Genomic DNA, 21573 nt, shown 5'->3' with positions numbered 1-21573 from the left:
GCTCCACCTCCCCCGCCCCCCGACCGCCGACCCTCCCGGCCTGCTCAATGAAGCTTTCTTTTCCCGCGGGTTGGAGGCCCGGCAGCTGCGGTCAATGAGCTGGACACACAAGAGGCCAGGGGGCCGCGGACCGGCGCGAACGGCGGACCCTGGGGCGGCGGGAGGCCGCGGCTAAAATCCGGGCTCCGGGAAGCCTTCCAGTCCCCAGCCCCCATCCCTTCCCCCAAGTCCCGGTCTCCGCAGAGTGTAAACAGCCCGACTCCAACCGGGCTGGGGGAGGGTCCAGTCAGGGAAACGCAGGCGATGAAGGCCCACAAAGTTCCCCCGGTGCTCCGGAGTGCCCACGGGCGTTTTCGGAGTGACGTCACGGCCTTCACTCTGATGTCACGTTGAGCATATGACGTCGTACGCAACTCTTAAGCCCAGGCGCGCCAGAGCCCTCTGGTCGAAACCGCGAGCTTTCCTTTGGTGGAGCCGCTTGTGCGCGTCCCAGAGCTGTGGGCAGGGGTCTAAAAGTGGTGCAGGCCAACTTATCTGGGGTCCCCCTCCCTTTTCTTCGTGCTCCTCTCCTGGCTTCCCCTGCGCGGTCCGCGGAGGCCGGGGGAGGGGTGGGCACGCCTCCGGAGGCCCGGCCCCGCCCCCTCCCCGCCCCTTGCCCGCAGGGCCAGGAAGCGCGGAAGGAACAGCCGGGGGCCATGGACGGGGCTGTGATGGAAGGGCCGCTCTTTTTGCAAAGTCAGCGTTTCGGTACCAAGGTAGTCGGGGGCAGGGGCTGTCGAATCCCATCATACCTAGGGGTGGGCTGGAGACCCCAGAGAGAGGGAGGGGGCGGCAGCGGGTTGGATGGAGCGCGGACCCGAAGCTATAGAGCCCTATGACGTTCCCGCAAAGTTGATTTCACACTGCGGAGGAGCGGCGGCCGGCCTCGGGGTCCGCCCTTTCTGGTCCTGGGGAGACGGAGGGTCATCCTTCTCGGTAAACTTCGCCGCCCGTGGGGAAGCTTCGGACCCGAAATAGGCCTGCGCTGGTTCTCTCCTTTCCCGTCGGGGCCCCGACAGCGAGTGCTCGCCGGCTCCCTCCCCAGCGTCTCTTGCTCTCTCTCCCCAGAGATGGAGGAAGACCTGGGCCGTACTCTATCCTGCCAGTCCCCACGGCGTAGCGCGGCTCGAGTTCTTTGACCACAAGGGGTCGGGCGCTGGAGGGGGCCGTGGGGGCTCGCGCCGCCTGGACTGCAAGGTGATCCGTCTGGCAGAATGTGTGAGCGTGGCCCCAGTGGCTGTGGAGAGCCCCCCTGAGCCCGGCGCTTCAGCTTTCCGCCTCGACACTGCGCAGCGCTCCCATCTGTTGGCGGCGGACGCTCCGTCCAGCGCCGCCTGGGTGCAAACACTGTGCCGAAACGCCTTTCCGGTGAGGGGGTCGGAGTTGCCCTCGAGGGGTTGGGGCAAAATGCACCGGGGCCAAGAGGCGACGCGGGGTGGGGGCAGTTACAGCCGTAGAGGGCCTGAGCTGGCTTGGACCCTGGGAACAGCGTGGAGGGAATTGCGGGGTCCTCGATACTGTCTTTCTCTTTACTCCAGAAAGGCAGTTGGGCTCTGGTGCCTGCTGAGAACCCACCCAAGCTTTCTGCCTTGGAGATGCTGGAGAACTCGCTGTATAGCCCCACCTGGGAAGGTAGATGCCTGAGAGGCCCTGGCAGGGATGGGGTGGAAAGGAAGGGTGCCCTTGGGAAGGGAGTGATTAAATGGTCAGGGACCCATGGGGAAGTAGGAAGCTCCTTAAGCTGGTTTCCAAGTGAATGTTTGGACAACCTGTTCCCCGCTTCCCCAGCCCCCTCACCCACCAGTGAGGTCAGGTGCCAGTCTAATTGTGTATTCCTTACAGGATCCCAGTTCTGGGTAACAGTGCAGAGGACTGAAGCTGCTGAGCGCTGTGGCCTGCATGGCTCCTATGTGCTGAGGGTGGAGGCGGAGAAGCTGACTCTCCTGACTGTAGGGGCCCAGAGTCAGATACTGGAGCCACTCCTTTCCTGGCNGGTCGGGCTAGCTGTGGGGTGGGGCAGGACAGGAAGGTAGGAAGCCCTGTCCTTAGGATAACCCTTCCATGTCTAGCCCAAGATCCTTCCTCCCTCCCCGGGTAGTCCTTAAAATTTTTTTTAAAAAATGTTTGTTTATTCTTTGAGAGAGAGAGAGTGCAAGATTAGGTGAGGGGCAGAGAAAGATACAGAATCTAAAGCAGGCTCTAAGCTGTCAGCACAGAGCCTGATGCGGGGCTCGAACCCACAAACTATGAGATCATGACCTGAGCCGAAGTCAGATGCTTAACTGACTGAGCTACCCAGGTGCCCCTTCCTCCCCCCAGGTAGTCTTTTCTTTGTGGATCCCCTAACTAGGTCAGGCCCTGTGACTCATCTCCTCTTATGGCTCCTGGTAATGTTTCCCTCTATGCTTTCTTCAGGTCATGTTCTCTTTTGAGGCTGGCCGCCGCTGCCCTTCAGGCCCCGGAACCTTCACCTTCCAGACAGCACAGGGAAATGACATCTTTCAGGCGGTTGAGACTGCTATTCACCGGCAGAAGGTCCAGGGAAAGGATGGTCAAGGGCAGGACAGTCTCAGAGCTGATTCCCACGAAGGAGAAGCGGCAGAGGGGAAGTTGGTGTCCCTCCCTGGCCCTCAGGAGCTCCCGGGCACCCCTCCGGTCCTATATGCTGAACCCTTAGACTCATTGCGCATTCCTCCAGGCCCTTCCCAGGATTCCTTATACTCAGACCCCCTGGACAGCACCTCTGCTCGGGCAGGAGAGGGGGCACAGTTAAAGAAACCTCTTTACTGGGACTTGTACCAGCATGTGCAGCAGCAGTTGCTGAAGACCAAGCTGACGGACCCCAAAGAAGACCCCATCTATGATGAACCCGAAGGCCTGGCCCCAGCTGCTCTCCGGGAGCTTTATGATCTGCCTCAGGAGCCCAAGGATGCGTGGTGGTGCCAGGCTCGGGTGAAGGAGGAGGGCTATGAGCTCCCTTACAACCCTGCCACTGATGACTATGAAGTGCCTCCTCCTCGGAGCACAAAGCCCCTCCCAGCTCCTAAGCCCCGGGGCCTTGTAGCTGGCAGTGGAGGCGCTGGCAGTGCTGCTGGTGGCGGTGGCAGGGGCCACAGCTCAGACACCGCCCTGTACAGCCAGGTCCAGAAGAGTGGTGGTACCCCGGGGAGCTGGGACTGTGGACTGTCTGGGGCTGGGGCTGACGGGACTAGGGCCAAGGCAGAGAGCTCCACATGAGAGGGCGAAACTGGGAGGTGGCACAGGGGATCAAAGACACCTGTTAGAACCTGCAGGAACCAGAGGGCTGGAAGGTCCTGTGTGAGCCAGCCCAGGGCACCAGGGGGAAGAGGGGAGTGAAGGGGAGGATGATCAATCTCAAGAAGTCCTGGAAGTGGGACAGATGGCAGGGGTGAGGGATAGGACTTGGGAGAGACCAGCACCCCTAAGTCATTCTCCTGAAAGGAATGGACAGCAGCTGGACCAGATCTATGAAGAGGGGTGCTTGCTCTGAGTTGGTGTAGTCAGAGGGGCCTGCGTGGAGGCTACAGGTTGCTGCTGAACTGTGTCTGGATCCTGACCCCTGCGTTGTTCTTTGCCAGAGACGTAGATTTTAAAAAGTTTATTCTTATTAAACAGTTTGGGTTTAAGAAGTCTATGTGTGTGAATAGTCACAGAGGGGCCACAGCGGCAGGGGTGCTGGGTGGGTGTGGAGGGGGTCGCAGGGAGGTGAGTGGAGCGGTGTGGTGTTTGAGAGCCTGGGTGTTCTAGTCAGGCCCACGTGGGCTTGAGCCTGTCTCTGTGATACTGGGCAAGTTGTATAACATCTGTAACCCTCAGTTTCCCTCAATGCCCCCTGTAAAATGGGAAAACCCAGCGACAGACCCTACCTCACAGGGTTTGTATGAAAGGAGTTAAATTTCTCAAGTACTTAGTGCAACCTGAATCACAAATTAAGCATTTTATAAATGGTATTATTCTGTGGAGTGAGAGGGCCAATGGAAGGGTGGACAGGGGTGCCTGGGTGGCTCAGTTAGGTGTCTGACTCTTGGTTTTGGCTCAGGTCATGATCTCAACATTCATGAGATCAAATCGTTCGTTGGGCTCTGCGCTGATAGTGCTGACCCTGCTTGGGATTCTCTCTCTCTCTCTTTCAAAAGAAAAAGAAAAGAAAAGAAAAGAAAAGTGGACAGTCCTAGCAAAAGAGAAACTGGAAGGGAACAGGTCTTTTCTACACCGTTTTCCTTTTCTATTCTCAGTTATATGACACCACTTGTACACACACACACACACACACACACTTTGTATGTAGGTATCAGCACCAACCACTTTTCTGTCTGAGGGCTGAGGGGAACGGCAATGTGGTGGGTGTAGCGGGAAGAATGCAGGGTTTGGAATGAGGCTTCGATTTCAATCCTACTTCTTTTCATGAGCTCTAAAATCCTTGTCCTTGTCTCCTGATGTCCAGTTTCCCGAAGGTGACCTGACCTCATCTTCTGTTTATGGGGAACAAAAGGAGAAATTTGGGCTGGGAATGCTCCTAACAATGGTGGAGACTTACTGGGTATTTAATCTTCATCTGTGTTAACAGTATCGAATGATCCAAAAGAAAATGAGTTCCTGCTGGGAGAAGGAAAAAGTTCAGGTGTGTCTGTTCTGGGCCTGAGCAGTGGGGCGGCAGCAGCACTGAAGACAGAGGCGGGGAAGGCTCTGTTTCCCAGTCACCTGGAGCTCACAGAGGCTCAGGTGGAGAGAAGGCAAGTCTGACCACAGAACGCCATTCACTGTATGAGCCTTAGTGTGGATGTGGTGGAGCAGGGCAGCCAGGCCCTGGCACTGGTGACTTAGGACTCAGAGGGTTACTCCTCCTCTTCCTGCTCCTCCACTTCTCCCTCCCTGGCAGGCCAGAAGAAGGCTTCTGAGGAAGGCTTGCTGGCTGCTGGCAGCTTGGGGGCTCTGCCAGAGGTTGGAGTCATAGGCAGGGGGGCCACTGTGGCTCGAACGCGGTTTGTCTGCAACTGCCCAGCCTGCAAAGAAAGCAGAGACTTCTCTGAGGCCCACACATGGTTCCTGATCACCTGTCCTGTTCCTTGTTGGGCCTCCTGTCCTGACTCCTTCACATATGCCATCCCTTAAGTGATGGCCTCAAGGTCGAGGGCAGTGGAGTTCCCTGCCCAGTGTCCACAGTGCCCATCTGCTGGCTGAGTGTCCCTTCTCTGTTAGCTTGTCCACCAGCTAATTTGTGGTGGGCTTAGCTCCCATCTCTAGACTGACCGTAGTTTGGAAAGGTCTTTCTCTTGTAACTTCAGCTAAGGCAAAGCAGGAGTTCCTAAAGGCTCTGTTACTGAGAAATTAGGAAAAGATTAAGAATTTATATTCTATATAAATATAGTAGAATATAAATTTCATAAAAAATAACCCCATCCTTGATTACTCTTCTTTTTAACCCTTATTGTTAAAGCCTGGACTCCAACGTACTAAGCCTCCTTTTCCTCATCTGTACAGTGAACGTAACACTTACCTTGCAGGGATGCTGTAGGGATTAAACAAAAAAGATACATGTGAGAGCACTTGTCACAAAACCTGGCAAGTGGCTGGTGTTCAGTAATGCTAATTTCCTTTCCTTTGGACATTTCTTTTTCCACCTTCCAGTCAGCCTTTTCTTTAAACAGAAACTGTGCTCTCAGTGCTGCCAATTTGCTTAGTGGGATAGTGGTCTGTTAAATGACTAATGAGTTACCACATGTGCACAGTGAAGATACCTAAACATGACTATATGTAAGTGCCCAGGCAGAAAAGCCTCCCTACAGGCAGGGGTTGTAATTTCCTTGGTCCAGAGCAAAGGGCTGTTCTTTTTCTTCTTCCCCTGTTGGCCTGGTTTTCCCCTCACCAGGGGAGGGGGACTGCTCACTGGGATGGGGGAGCCGGGGGAAAGGGGAGGAGGGAGGAGGGAGGGAGCTGTACCTTTCTCAAGGCCCGGCTTTCCCAGCGTGGCTGGAGCCTCCCCTGAGACTTGGTCAGGGTGCTTCTCAAGTGTGAGTACAGGTGGCTCCAAGCCTGCAGAGGGTTGTAGGTGGGCTCTAGCTCCAGGCTGTCCAGCACCCTCTGTGGAAAAGAGAAGAGGAGCCCCACCCAGGGAGCTGGAGGTCACAGAACACAGGGCATCAGCTAGAGACCTTGGAGCGTGAGAGGCTTGAGAATGTGTGAAGACCTGGGGTTTCACTGAAGGCTGAAATGGATGAGGGTCCCGCTGCTAGTCCTGGCTCCCAGGTCTGAGTGCTTGTGACATACATGTCAGGCAAGAGTGCAACAAGTAGGTACAATCATGAGTGGCTAGGGACACTAAATACTCAGGCCCTGAGAAGTGTGTCATGTGATCCTGAGAGGGGCGGGAAGGTCACAAGGGATCCAGGGTGCGGGCTGTGAGGGAGGGCGTGTCGCAGGCCTGGGGCTGCTCACAGTCGCAGGCCCAGTACAGAGAGTTCTCTGCCTGCTAGGTGAGCGGAGCCGGAGGGCACACAGGCACAGCATTCCTGAGCAGTCAGGTTTTCCGGCCACAACATCCTGTGCCAGGAACCACTGGCTCCGAAGTGAGACGCTGAGCCAGCCATGGCCACTCGTGCCCACCTCTTTTTGCATCCCGGTGGCCGCCAAGGCAAGAACACAATCCCAGGCTCTGTCCTCCCTGCACATAAGCCAGTGATCCAGCAGCAGTGTGGCTCCAGTTCTCCCTGCCCAGAGCCCCTCCTCCTGCCCTCAGCCAGGGGAGGCTGGCAGAGGAAATCCAGTATCCAGATCCAAGGAAGACAAGAGGAGAAGGGGGGGAGAAGGAGGGAGAAGGGGAGAGGAGGGGGGAGAAGGAAAGAGGAGGAAGAGGGGAGAAGGGGGAGGGGGGAGGAGGAGAGGGAGGAGGGGGAAAATGGTGGCAGTGCAGTTTCCTCCATTACATGGGAGACTCATTTTGAAGCCCTTCCTATCCTTAATGCCTACACTGCCTCTTCCTCTTTTTCTCAACAAACAGAAACACATGCACACACACAAAGCAGAGAAAGACACCATCGCACAGACACACATCACTTTACTTCCCTCCATCTGGCCTCAGTTCCTACCTTTGCTTTCTTCTCTGACCCTTCACCACCTTCTTGGGAAAAACTGCTCCTCCCTCCGCTCCCCAGTCCTTTCTCTTACAGGCTCACTCCTCTCCCTCATCCTCTTCTCCAACTCCCAACTCCTCTCTCCCTCCTGTCTGCCCCATGAGATCTGAGCTCCACTTGCCTCCACAGTCTGAAGGCTGACATCAGGTGGGTCCTCAGGCAGCAGGGGGAAGGGGCTGGGCAGCAACAGTTCCCGAGTGGCCACCGCCTTCACCAGCAGAGTGGGGGAGCGTGATGGCACAATGACATAGAAAGTGCTGGGGGGTGCCCTCAGGCTGTGTCCTCCACTCAGGGGCTCTGCTTTGGCCAACAGCAGCCATTCTCTTTTCTGCAACGAGGACATATATAAATGTTGGTTCACCTTCAGTCTTTGGCATGTTTTGAAGATCTATCTCAATCAAGGCTTCCCCATGTTATTCTGGGGGTGTCAGGCTTGAACCATTTTTCTCTGATCCTGGGAGACAGGGACTTCCTACCTGAGTTGCCCCAAGGGAGTGCTCTCCCTTCCTGGTTAAAATTGCACACAAAATGTCTCACAATGTAGAGACAAGTTAAGAGATGCCCTTTATTATTATTTTTAAATGTTTATTTATTTATTTTGAGAGAGAGAGAATGACTGGGGGAGGGGCAGAGAGAGGGGGACAGAGGATCCAAAGTGGGGCTCTGCACTGACAGCAGCCAGCTCAATGCAGGGTTTGAACCTATGAACCTGTGAGAGCATGACCTGAGCTGAAGTCAGATGCTCAACCAACTGAGCAACTCGGGGACCCCAAGATTTACAATTCTTAAAAACAGAGTCCTGAAACAGAGACTTGTGTGGGCTGTTGTGAAAATTCAGGCCTTGTTTAGAGGGTGACAAAATGTGCTTGTGTTGCATGACTGAGATTGGAGTCGGCTGGTTAGGGAATACCTGTAGAATACCCAGAAAGGGTTTAAGAAGGTGATCAAAGTGAAAGGAGGAGAGAGCAGGGAGAGAAAAGCTTAGGTACAAAGAGGCCAATGGAAGCAGGGTCCTTGAGAATAACACAGCCAGTCACAGGACAAAAAGAAGGCTCAGAATTCCGGTGACTGTGAGTGAAAGGTCCTGCAGAACAGAGGGAGTGACTCTTTGCCATGTGCTGTGGGTCAGGAGAAGAGACACACAGACATATTAGCAGATTTTCTAGGTGTGCCCTTAAAAAAATATGTTTTTACATTTACTTATTATTGAGAGACAGAGTACAGAGAGGGGAGGGGCAGAGAGAGGAGACACAGAATCCAAAGCAGGCTTCAGGCTCTGAGCAAGCTGGCAGCACAGAGCCCGATGTAGGGCTTGAACCCACAAACCGTGAGATCATGACCTGAGCTGAAGTCAAATGCTCAAATGACCAAGCCACTCAGGTGCCCCACAGGTGTGCCCTTTTAAATCAGGCATGGGGCTAAGGCAATTTTCTGTGGTAGTTTTTCAAGGAAAACCACAAAACTCCAAGAAATGTGAAGTCAGAACTGTTACAATCATCTGCAAATTGTGCCCTCTTGCTTGAGGGATCAGTACTTCCACCTGGCACAAATGTAACAGCCTCTCTGCAGCAGATGAAAGAAAGCACGTTAGCTCTACTCACTCTAACTGATACAAAGAGTTGGAAGAATATGAGAGGAAAAGCAAATGGGAGAAAGATTTTATAGGGATAGAGGAATATCAGGAATATCATGTCTTGTGGAAGACATGTGGAAAGTGATATAGTGAAGCACAAAAAAACCCCTGCTGTAGCATTAGAGTTACACCCTAGGGGGAATGTGCTGGGGTGGAGGTAGTGCAGAAGGTTCCAGACACTTAAAAGCAGTGTCATCATTTTGTGTAGCACAGAACTCTGAGGAGATCTGGTAGGCGGGGCAGGTGGTAGGTACCTTCAGAAGTTTATGCTTTCTTAACATTTTGCTCATATCTGGGGTTGCCTGGGTGGCTCAGTTGGTTAAGCGTCCAACTTCTGTCACGTCTTGATCTCGCAGCTTGTGAGTTTGCGCCTCAAGTTGGGCTCTGTGCTGACACTCAGAGCCTGGAGCCCTCTTCAGATTCTGTGTCTCCCTCTCTCTCTGCCCCTTCCCTGCTTGTGCTCTCTCTCTCTCAAAGATAAGTAAACACTAAAAAATTAAAAGACCCAGAAAACCAAAAACATTTTGCTTATATCTGGAAATGTGCTGTCTTCTTGAAGAACAGATCCAAAATGTGATGGAAAGCCTACCTGATCCTTCTCAAATCCATTACATTGTAAATAGATGATGTTGAAATTATGGTGTGTGTGTGTGTGTGTGTGTGTGTGTGTGTGTGTGTGTGTCTAGAGGGGGGATTTGTCCTGCTCTGAGGACATGGCCTCTTTAAGCCTGGAAGGAATGTTCTCTGGAAGGGATAAGTAGGAAGTGGCAGGGCCCTCCATTTCAATTGACTCAAGTAACTTCTGATGTGGATCAGACTTGGGTTATTACTATTATTTTAATCTATTTTTATGCTGGTTCATGCATTTGTTTGTGAATTAGTTTGTTTATTTATTAAGAATGTATTGGGTGGCTGTTATGTCCCGAGCACTAGGCATGAATACGTAGGAATTCATCAGACATGTTTCTTGCCCTTTGGAAGTTTATAATAAAGGAAGATTTGTAAATTAACGTTTGTCCAATACTTAGGATGACCAACTGTCCTGGTTTGACTATTTTTAGCATTGAAAGTCCTACATCCCAGAAAGCCCCCCGATCCTGGGCAAAATGGTGTGGTTGGTCACCCTTCCAAGATTCCACAGAGAACAGAATATCTTGCCACTGTGGCAAGTCACTGGGGGCTAAAACTATGGCAATGTAACATTTCTTGAAAAAAAAAATTTTTTTTAAAGCAATGTGACATTTCTTATACTTCAGTGTTATGGAACAAATTCATGACTGCTACATTGTGAGAATACTGAGAAGCTTTGAGGGGCACCTGTGTGTGGCTCAGTCGGTTAAGTTTCCAACTTTGCCTCAGGTCACGATCTCATGGCTTGTGAGTCTGATCCCGCAGGCTCAGGTCATGATATCACAGCTTGGGCTCATGAGTTCCAGCCCTGTATCAGGCTCTGTGCTGACAGCTCAGAGCCTGGAGCCTGGTTCAGATTCTGTGTCTCCCTCTCTCTCTGACACTCCCCCACTCACATTGTTTCTGTCTCTCAAAAATAAATAAACATTAAAAAATTAAAAAAAAGAGGGACCGGTGGATGGCTCAGTTGGCTAAGCATCCTACTTCAGCTCAGGTCATGATCTCACAGCTCGTAAGTTCGAGCCCTGCATAGCACTCCGTGCTGACAGCTCAGAGCCTGGAGCCTGCTTCCGACTCTGTGTCTCCCTCTCTTTCTGCCCTTTTCCCTCTTGTGATGTCTCTTTCAAAAATAAATAAAATATAAAAAATTTTTAAAAAAGAAACTTTGAATGTTGTACACAGAAAAATTATGATCCTTAAAATTTGAGCCTATTGATTTTGAGACAACAGCTAAGATTCTATTATAGAACTGGTATACAGAATTGACTGAGATCTCTCAAAACTAACTCCTTTTTGTTTAAGCTTATTTATTTATTGTTGAGAGACAGAGTATAAGCATGAGAGAGTCAGAGAGAGAGGGAGACAGAGAATCCCAACCAGGCTCCATGCTGTCAGTGCAGAGCCTCATATGGGGCTCATACTCATGAACCATGAGATCATGATCTGAGCTGAAATCAAGAGTCAGACCCTTAACCAACTGAGCCACCCAGGTGCCTCTCAAAAGTAACTCCTGATTTGCGGGTTATCAGAGAACTAGGAAGAGATTGAGTTGAAAGTATTTTACAGACAGCTTTAAGACTTCTGGGCTGATTTAAAAAGAGGTTAGAATAAGGCTCTGGAAAGAAGAGAAGCAAATTAACTTATTAGAATTTGGTAAAGATATTATTTTATCTGTAATTCTCAGGGGCATTTGGAGGAAAGTTGAACTTTAAGACCCTCATTTTTGACTCTGAGTTTCTAACCTCTTCCTGGGCAGTAGTTAATGGCACTAGAGGTCTGAAGTCTAGGACCCAAGCTTGAACATATTACCCAGGTCATGGGTTGACTTGTAGGTACAGGCAGTTGTACCTGTGATGGAAATGGTTAACTGCCATGGTAGGTAGGCAAAGTTGAGAAAGGACATGAGCATGTCCCAGAAGACTAGCTTTTGGGACCTCAAATTGAACAATGCTGAGAGAGAACTTTTGCTAATTCTATTTTTTTTAAGATTTCATTTTTAAGTAATCTCTATACCCAACACGGGGCTCAAACTCAAACCCAAGATCAAGAATCTCATGCTATACTGATTGAGCCAGCCAGGTGCCCCTTTGCAAATTCCAAAGAAAGGAGAATGAGTTAAATGGTGAATTTATCAGAAGGCAGATGAAAATGTGTCTGCTTTTATGATATGTTTGCTACAGAAGGTACTAGGGAGTTTAGATTTTAGGAGGTGGGGACTGATTCTATTTAGAACAGGTATGGACAGGGGCAGAGTGGAAGGGCATGCCATGCTGCAAGCTCATTCTCTCCCACCTCTGCCCTAACTTCTTCTTTTTTTTTTTTTTAATTTTTTTATTTATTTCTAGGAGAGAGAGAGACAGCGTGAGCAGGGAAGGGTCAGAGAGAGAGGGAGACACAGACTCTGAAATAAGCTCCAGGCTCTGAGCTGGCAGTCAGCACAGAGCCCAATGTGGGGCTTGAACCCACGAACCCCGAGATCATGACCTAAGCGAAAGTCGGACGCTTAACCGACTAAGCCACCCAGGCGCCCCCTTAACTTCTAATTTCTAGGGATGTGAAGGAAGGCATAACCACTGCTTGTTGACTGGCCACTACTCCCTCACCCCTCTCTTTTCTCCCTACACATTTCTTAGTCTTTCAGTGATTGGTCTGGGGTGACAGGTGACCTAGATTTAAATAATGAGACATAAGCAGAAGTTGCTGTGTGGGCCTTCTGGAAAAACTTTCTAATATGCTGGCAGGCTTTTTGCCTCTTTACCCTATTCCTTCATTCTCCCTGGAACAGGATTGGTCTTAAGGTGTAATAGCCATATGAGGAACGGGCATAAGGATGAAGTACATTTGCCATGGATGCTGCAGTGGAAAAATGCAAAGATCCTGCTCCTTGATGGTATCATTGATTAACTGTATCAGTCTCAGAATTGTCTGTCCCCATTACTTCTTGTTACATTAGAAAAATAAACTCTTAATTACTCAAGTTAAAGTTGGATTCATTTTCTGTTAGCTGTAGCCAAAGAGATTCTTTATAGATGGCAAAGAAAAGGAAGAGGATGTGGCTAATGAGGAGATAGAAGTAGGAGGGACAAGTTTAATGGCACTGGTGTAGGCCTTGCCAGAAGGGAAGATGGGAATTTATTATAGCAGGTAAAAGCTTTAATTCTGCTAAACTAGCATTTCCTTGGTCTTCCATCAATATGATGTCCTGGGACCAAATTCAGCAATTAAAGTTTTTGGGCAGTCCAAAGTTATAAATGGATTTTAACTGCAAGGGAGTTGGGCACCCCTAACCCCCCATATTGTTCAAGAATCAATGGTATATACCACAACCACATGGGATTTATCCCAGGAATGCAAGGTTGGTTTAATATCTAAAAATCAAACAATGTAATACACCATGTTTCTAGAATAAAGGACAAAAACTATATAATCATCTCAATAGATGCAGAAAAAGCATTTGATAAAATCCAAAACCCCTTCATTAACAAATTAGAAACAGAGTGGAACTTAACCTGGCAAAGGGGTCTATAAAAATCCCACAGCTAACATCACAGGTAGTGATGAAAGACTGGATGCTTTATCCCTAAGGTCAGGAACAAGACAAAGGTATCTGCTCTTCCCACTTTTATTCAACATTGTATCGGAGATGTATTGAAGACCAGAGGGCCATTTTCCACATTTTCCAGACTATTAGGGCCCTGGGATTTTGACTATGAATCAGAGAGAAGCTCATGAAGACACTGGGTGTGTCAACATCCTAGTTCTTAGGATTAATATTTTCTAAATTTGGTTTAGAAAAAATACAATAATACGACACTTCTCACACCAGAATGCTAAGGTGCAACTTCATCCCCCTTATCACTGCTGTGAAGGTCAAGATAGATGTGACAACAGGTACATGGGTGGGTAAGGGGCAAAAAAGATGAGTGAGGGCAGGCTGTTGTGGGGGCAGGAATAGCTTCCTAGTGAAGGTATTTAAGCAGAATCTGGAAAAAAAAATGGGTAGATATTTGTCAGGTGGGTAGAGGCAAAAGGAAGGGAGCAGCATGAAAAAAGGTATGGAAGTGTGGAACAGTTTAGCATATTTGGGTGAACATTCAGTAATTGACTAGCGTGGCTGGAGTAAAGAATGGAAGGGGCATGGTGAAAAATGAAGCAAAAAGAAATAGATATGGCTGGGTCATGAGAAGACCACTGATCCCATGCTAGCTGCTGTCTGTTCTAGCAACTGTCTGTTTCCCCTGCAGGCTTGACACTCTAACTTCATTCTGATTTTTTTTTTTTAAATGGCTCCTGACCTGCTATTACCCCACTCTCAGCTTGGAATCTTGTTCTTGACTCTTTGCCTAATGTAACCAAGGACTTTCCATATCCCCACCCATTCACAGCCCAACCAGGTCATTGCCTGTGTACTTAGACTCCTGCTGGACACATCCTGGCTTGAATTCTGTCACTTCTGTGGCCAATTAGGGCAGACATGGCCTGTAAAGCTCTGGAATGCATCTCCAGAGACTCTGACATTTTAAGTAGGAAACTGAAAGACCTAGGTGGTATTTTCATTTCTTTTTCTAGTTCATACAGACATGACTTTGTAAGAGAAATGAGGATGTGGAAAGTGAGTCATTAGCTACATAACTGGACTACATAGTAGGATTTGGTTATTGAAATTAAGTTTTCCTGGGGATAGAAAGATTCATCTCATAAATACTTGGAAAAAATTAATTTTATTATATATATTAATATATATTAATTAATATAATTAATTTTATTATATATACATATATATACATACATATATATATATTTGTTCCCTATCATATTCCACAAAGTAGTTATGCCAGTTTAGAAAAATGCAATAATACAAAAAGATAAAATAAATAAGGGATTGGGCAAAGGAAAAATAAGGGTAGGGCAATTACAGAGCCAAGATTAGGTAAGCTCAGAGAAATGCAAACCACTCACTTTTGCTAGAAGGGAGCCCCTCAGCTTTTCCTGATAAAAGTGTTTGAGAAGCTATCTTGAGGATCCTTATTGAGTAGTGAGTGTATTTGAGAGAACTCCTGCAGTTAATATGACAATGAATTTCATATGGCTATAGAGTGGTTAAGAGTTTGGGTCCTGGAGTCAACCTTTCTGGATTTCATCCTGGATCTACCATTTCCTAGCTGTGTAATCTTGGAAAACTACTTAACCTCTATGGGCCTCAGTTTCTTCATTTGTAAAATAGAGATTATAATTCCTACCTCAAAGGAAGGTTATGGAGATTATATAAATTAATATTTGTGAAGTGTTTAGAACTGTTTCAGGGACACAGTAAGTACCAAGAAGCGTTATATTTTTTAAGTTAATCATCTACTGAATAAGTATTAGATAATGTTTATTACATTTTGTGAAAGTAAAAATAATTTAATAATTCTTAGATATGGATCTATAAAAGTTCCAAAGAATGAAGTACAAACACATTGCTCTCTTTTGGTCTGGATTGATCTAAGACTGAAATTTATGGGAATTGATGGATGGCACATATCTTTCAGGATGGGCTGGGAAATGGGTTTATCAAGAGTCTTGCTTATGTGATGAAGTGCTATTCCTCTGAAGAAAAGGAAGTAAAATACTCAAATAAAACAAAATAGTCTATGAGGAGGATAGAAAGATAGAACAGTCAATTCTCCAGTAAGGAGATCAGGGGATGGAATAACACATAAGGCTACAGTTGACTAAGCGTAGAGTGTGCGTAAAGTGTAATTAGAAAAGTTACACACATTTATGACGTTGCTAAGGACTAGTGGGCTGGTATTAGTGACTAGAATTTAATTATGGGACTGTGGACTTGGTTCAGAAGAGCTATTCTAAAAGAAGGGACAGAGAAAGAGACAGCATCAGAGCTATGCTGATGCTTGTAAGGCAACCCAGGAACCTGAAAATGAGAACTTGGTGGAGCCAGCCAACTGGCTGAGAGTAAACCAGAAAATGTATTATAGGCTGTCTAGCCAAATAAGGGACGCAAAATAGGGGAATGAATGAACATTTAACAAATATCTCCTTCTGCATCTGAGTGGAATGGAATGGCCAGAGGCAGACTGGCTCTCCTGCCTAGACCAACTAGAAAAGCTGGAATATACAGAAACTGTTTGTCTGAAGGCAGAGAAGATGTGAGACAATGAAAATGAGTGGTAGCTAAGTTTCTGGAGGGGGAAGAATCCAGAGAGAGGAGGAAATCACAACTGCTTTCACCTTGAGGGTATATGTTGATTCTGAGTTGGAGAGACAGTGGGTGGGAGTTGAGAATCTAGGATGTACACTTGCTGAGGCACTTGCAAGGGAATACAGAAACCAGCAGATCTTCGGGTGGAGACAAGTCAGTGGTGGGGTGGGTGCTCAAACCAATTTTTCACTCAGCACATTTACCAAATACCGGGGCCATGGAGGAGGAGGCAAAAACACCCAAGGAGAAAGCCTTTAGAAGCAGAGCATTTTAACACACTCAGGACAGAGTGATTAGAGTTGGGATTTTCCAAGGGGATGCACATAATACACCAGGTTTCAGGGAGTATCTTGGAAGGCCAGGAGCAAACCATGGGTAGACTGAGCCTTAGCAGGACTGCAGTCCAGCCTGGACTCAGTACAGCTCGTGAGTAGAATAGGATGTTCTGTCATCACTCTATCTGCCTAGTGCAGGTCAGGATGGACCCTCTCTATAGGAATACCAGCTGGAGCCTCTGCAGCTTATTTAGACACACTGAGCAGCTTTCATTAAAATATTACCGGGTGCACCAAAAGACAGAACTACATGTCCAAAAACCAAAAGAAAATAGAGAGCTGAAACAAATGGATGATACAGGTATTGGAGTCAATATACAAGAACTCCAAAATAACTATGATTAGTATATTCAAGAAAATAGGTGAAAAAATGGAGATTATCTGCAGAGAATTAGACACTATTAAAGAAAAGAGAAACAAATGTAAATCATAGAACTACTAAGCAACCACCATGTGCAATCATTTGCCAGACATATTTAAACATGCAGTATTATTTAATCACCTTAAAAACTACATGAGATATATTTTGTTGTTTCTTTTTAACATGTGACTGGGACAAGAGTTACTAATGTGTGTCTGTCATGCACCTTCTCCCTTTTTTCCGTTCTCCACCACTCTACTTCTACTCATGAGAGGAGAAGACTTGGGAATTCTATTCCTGGATATTTTCAATAAGAAGAGAGAGGGGTGCCTGGTTACCTCAGTTGGTGAAGCATGTGACTCTTGATCTTGGGGTTGTGAGTTCAAGCCTCAAGTTGCGTGTGTAGAGATTGCTTAAAAATAAAATCTTAAAAAAACAAACAAACCAGGAAGACAGAGATAGGACCTGAGGAGGAGGCAGAGTATATCAGAGGGGTAAGCCAATAAGCCAATCTATGGAATGTATATATATACATAGCTGAGAGAGGGAGGAAGAAGGTAGAGAAACAGAAACAGGAATGGTGATGTAGACAGAGTTAGAGTTTTTTTTTTTAAGTGTGTGTGTGTTTGTCTGTGTGTGTGTGAAAGGCTTTTGGAATAGCTTCTTATCAGATATAATTGAGGAGTGGAGGATGAAAATTTGAGAAATGTCATTGTGGGTTATGAACTATTTCCTCTTTGGTGTTCTTTGAAAGCACAAATAAATTCTAAAATTACTTTCTGGCTTCTGGATAGTGCTTCTCTGTATACTGTTTATATAGAGGCTAAATCAAATGGGGCCACTAGATTTGTTAGGGTTTCAAATAAATGAATGTACTGATGCTTAGAGAGGTTAAGTATATCACTTGAATTCACTCAGTTGGGAAATCATGAAGCTGTTAGGAACCTATGGCTATCTGATTCCAAAGCCCATGCTTCTCATGGAACAATACAAACTAAATATTACCACAATAGATTAGAAAACTGCTTTGCCTCGACTCCCCAGAAAGAGAGGTAACAAAGGGAGAATTTCTACTTTGAACCTAAAATTTGACTCAGGCTGAGAAATTAGTTGGTAAAATGGGAAAGTTGTAGAAATGACAGGAAAAGGCAACCATGTTATCCTGGAGATTGGGTAGTCAGACTTATATCACAGACTTTAACTCAAATCATTAAGATCATGCATTTGAAAAGCTAACAGAAATATGCTTTTCCCTAAAATAGGAAACAGAGCACACAAAGGTCTTTTGAGAAATAGAGAGGTTCAGAAAGGCCTCATTGCAGAAGCACCATTTGAGCTGAGTCTTTCAGGATGGGGTAGGGTTTGAGCATATGGTAAGAGGAGAAGGGACAATATGAATAAAAGTTCAAAGGTGGGGCAATTTAACGTTAGTATAGTAATTTGGTTAGACTCTCTGGTGCACAAAGGGAATGTTCAGAGATGGACTGGAGTCTGAATACTTGGCTAAGGAATATGGACTTTAAAGTATAATCAATGGTAGGCCACAAACTACCTTTAAGCTGGAGAGTGGCAGGGTCAATGGTATGTTGCAAAAAGATTAATCTGGTGGCAGTGTGAACTGAACAAGAAGTGAACTGGCAAGGGGAACACTAAATGGATTGAGACAGGAGATTATTATACTATTAAGGGAAAGAGGTAAACAGTCTCCAAACTAGGATAGTGATCATAAAAATGGAGAGAAGAAAATACATGCAGAGATGCTATGGGGATAAAACAGAGAAGTCGTTTGCACCATTGAAAAACAAGTGATAGGAGAGTGCTTCAAGAAGATTAATCTGGTGTAAAAAACAGGGCAAATTAGAAGAGGGAGAGATTGGAGGTAGGGAAGCTAGTTAGGAGTTTACTGAAGAAGTCCTGGTGAGAACAAGTAGTGGGAACACCAAGGAAAGGATATTTGCAACCTACCTGATGAGAAGAACATTGATTTGACTTAGTGATGAAGTGGGTGTAAAGGGTGAGAAAGCTGGAGGGGACTGAGGTTTCAAGCCTGGGTGAGCAGACAGTGGCGGGACTGCTATTAACAGAAAGACAGAAGTTAGAATGAGAAGCTAGCTGGAGGGGAAATGTTGCAGTAAGAAACAGAAGGCAAGACTTGAGTGGGGAGGTGAGGACATCAGATTTTAAAAGAACATATGAAAAAGGTGTAAGAAAGACTAGAAAACCATGGAGTCGGAGAAGTGCTGAGAGCTCAAAAATACAGGGTCAAAGAGGCTCAAGCTCTAAGAAAGTTCTTGTCACATAGTAGGTCCTGGAAAAAGATGTGTTGATGAAGGAACCAGAAGAGTCCTGTGGAGAATTCTCCCTTCTATAACACACTGCCTTTCAGGATTTTTGCTGTTTGGAGATGTCATGTGAAAAGCAAGAAGGAAGAGTTATCCAAACACTGTTTTGCTTCTGTCTTTTCCAGAAAAGGAGAGTGTTCTTTAATCTGATGGGGTGGAACAAACACAGAGTAGAAAGAACAGTGACATAAGATGGGTGAGGGGCTAGTACAAGTAACTGGTCACTTTAAGTGTATTCAAGTCCAGCAAAGTTAAGAAGCATGGGGTACTGGGAGAGGAGAGAGTCAGCTTCCGTGTTGTGTGCTGTGTTTATCTGGCTACATCCAGAGTAGGAAATTTAGCAAGGAAGTTAAAAGCATGGGCTTTCTAGTCAATGAACTAGTTTCAAATTCTGACTTGGCCACTTTGGTAGCTATGTGAGTTTCGGTAAGTCACTTGATCACTTTAGACTTCAGTCTTTTACATGGGTAAAAATAGGGACAACAATCCCTACCTCAGAGAATTATTGTGAGGATTAAGTGAGGTAAAGTATGCAAAGCACTAGGTTAAGTGACTCGCACTTAGTAAGTGCCCTAAGATGTGGGTATCTGTTAATGATGGGTCAACAGATACCTGTGCATTTCCATGATAGAGGAGTGATAAAAAGAGGTCTCTTTGGCCCCTAGAATGGTACCTGGTATGTAGTGCTCAAGAAATATTTGTTGAATAAATAAATAAATATTAGATGCCCAAATACTGAATTCAGAGGCAGGAAGAGTCTGATTTACATAGGTAAGCCAGGATGGGATAAAATACTCTTTCCCATCCTTATTTTTAATGGCTACATAATATTTCATTGTTTGGCTGAATTATTGTTCCCATAACCTTTCCCTTGTTTTGATTTAACCTTTCGTCTTTTTAGGACATCTAGGTTGTTTCCAATTCTTTACCATTGTAAATAACACTGAGATAAGCATGCTGGTATATATATCTTTGTTCCCTTTTCTGATTGTTCTCCTGTGCTACATACACACCCAGTAATAGAATTAGAGTTTTGAAGTAGCTCTCATTTTCCAGAAAATTTACACTCCTAGCAGTGTATTAAAATGTAAATGTCTGGGGGCGCCTGGGTGGCTCAGTTGGTTAAGCGTCTGACTTCAGCTCAGGTCATGATCTCACAGTCTGTGAGTTCGATCCGCTCACGGGGCCCTGTGCTGACAGCTCAGAGCCTGAAGCCTGCTTCAGATTTTGCGTCTCCCTCTCTCTGCCCCTTCTTCGCTCGCACCCTGTCTCTTTCTCTCTCAAAAATAAATAAATGTTAAAAAAATGCAAATATCTGTTTGAAAGATCACACACTGTAAGAATGTAGGGAAGCCACTTGAGGGAAATTCTTCCTGAGTGATGTAGCATCACTGAGATCCTGAGGAATGGGGTGGAGTAAAATAGTCAACTGAGCTGTTGGGCTCTGATAGTGAGGACATATCTGTTGTCTCTGCTCTGCAAATACAGGGGATGGGTGTTCTTCAGATAGGAAACAGGAACTCTGTGGGCGGATCTAAAAGGGAGTGTGGGCTTTGAAACAGGAAAAAAGAAGCCTGCTTCTGATAGTGAAAGAGACACATTGCTGTGCTGGCCTGATCACCCATATGCTACTAGGTCAAAGTGTTGCTCTATTTCCACTCATAGCTAGGCTCGTCCTCGATTATATTTGCAGTTGTTTTATTTTGCTTTCTAAGTGTTTCATGTGTGTGTTCTTTTATTTTTTTCCATTTCAGTGATCGGGTATCCACTTATTTATTCAAGTCAGAAACCAAGCAGTTATGTGATACCTTCCTCTTCCTCACTCCCTACATCCAAACCTTCCCCAAGTTCTGACTCTCTCCCTAAAATATTTCCTTCATTGGTTTACTTTTCCCATCTTGACTTCCAACATTCTAGTCTAAGCCTAGACTACAGCAATGCCCTCTCACCTCATTTTCTTGTGCCCATTCTTGCTTTTACCAGTTCATTTCCAATGCTTGGTAAGTAATCTTTTCAAAACTCAAGTCATTTCTCATGATTTCTTACTGTACTGGACTTACTGTATAAGTCCAAGGTCCTTATAATTTGGCCTACAAAGCTTTGCATGATTTGGCCCCGCTCACTTCTCCCAACCCCACCTTTTTGCTCTCTCTCCCTTGCTTTCTTTGTTTCAGTCACAGTGGCCTTTCCATTCTTGATTCTTCCCTCAGCTCTTTTCAGCCTTGGGGTCTTTGCACATGCCTTTCCCAGGCATGTTCTTCTTGCTGCCCTTCACCTCTCTGATTCCCACCCCATCAACCAGCAGGTCTCAGTTTAAATGTCACTTTCACAGAGAGCCTTTCTTGCAGCAGCCTCTTCTTTTCCTTCATAAACTGCTCACCAATTAACTATATATATACATACAGTAAAACCTTGGTTTGCGAGCATAACTCATTCTGGAAACAAGCTTTTAATCTAAAGCACTTGTATATCAAAGTGAACTTCAAGAACCATTGTCGCAGTCTTGATCATGTGACAGTCAGCATCACATACTGCTCCTATTGCAAAACATCACTTGTTTATCAAGTTAAAATTTATTAGAAATGTTTGCTCATCTTACAGAATACTCATAGAACAAGTTACTCACAATCCAAGATTTTACTGTAATTACATTTTTATATTTATGTAACTTATCATATAAAATTCTAACTTCTAAATTGTTTTTTATGTATTTATTTATTTATTTTGAGAGAGAAGGAGCACAAACAGGGAAGGGGGAGAGGGAGAGAGAGAATCCCAAGCAGGCTCTGTGTGTCAGAGCAGGTCCTCATGTGGGGCTTGATTGCACAAAGCATGGGATCATGACCTGAGCAGAAATCAAGAATTGGATGCTTATTTGAC

At 46.3% G+C, this 21573-nt stretch overlaps 2 protein-coding genes across 2 annotated transcripts in view; one reads left to right on the top strand and one right to left on the bottom strand.

The window, feature by feature from the left end:
- The first annotated feature begins 647 nt into the window (after window positions 1–647).
- Window positions 648–3689, top strand: DOK1 (docking protein 1). Its single transcript, XM_077766225.1, is given in 5 exon segments — window positions 648–755; window positions 1108–1407; window positions 1578–1671; window positions 1882–2075; window positions 2455–3689. Coding segments are annotated over 5 exon segments (1470 nt in total). The 5' UTR covers window positions 648–695; the 3' UTR covers window positions 3277–3689.
- M1AP (meiosis 1 associated protein) overlaps window positions 3684–21573 on the bottom strand; it is a 71291-nt gene continuing 53401 nt past the window's right edge. Inside the window, exons 8-11 of the mRNA XM_077766224.1 lie at window positions 7312–7518; window positions 6001–6141; window positions 5558–5569; window positions 3684–5063 (exon numbers count right to left, since the gene is read on the bottom strand). Coding sequence (XP_077622350.1) covers window positions 4896–5063; window positions 5558–5569; window positions 6001–6141; window positions 7312–7518 — 528 coding nt within the window. The 3' untranslated portion in view covers window positions 3684–4895. The remainder of the gene's footprint in view (window positions 5064–5557; window positions 5570–6000; window positions 6142–7311; window positions 7519–21573) is intronic.

The sequence above is a fragment of the Crocuta crocuta genome, unplaced genomic scaffold, assembly GCF_008692635.1.
Source record: "Crocuta crocuta isolate KB4526 unplaced genomic scaffold, BGI_CrCroc_1.0 scaffold113, whole genome shotgun sequence".
Lineage (NCBI taxonomy): Eukaryota > Metazoa > Chordata > Mammalia > Carnivora > Hyaenidae > Crocuta > Crocuta crocuta.
This window is presented reverse-complemented; position numbering and strand designations above follow the sequence as displayed.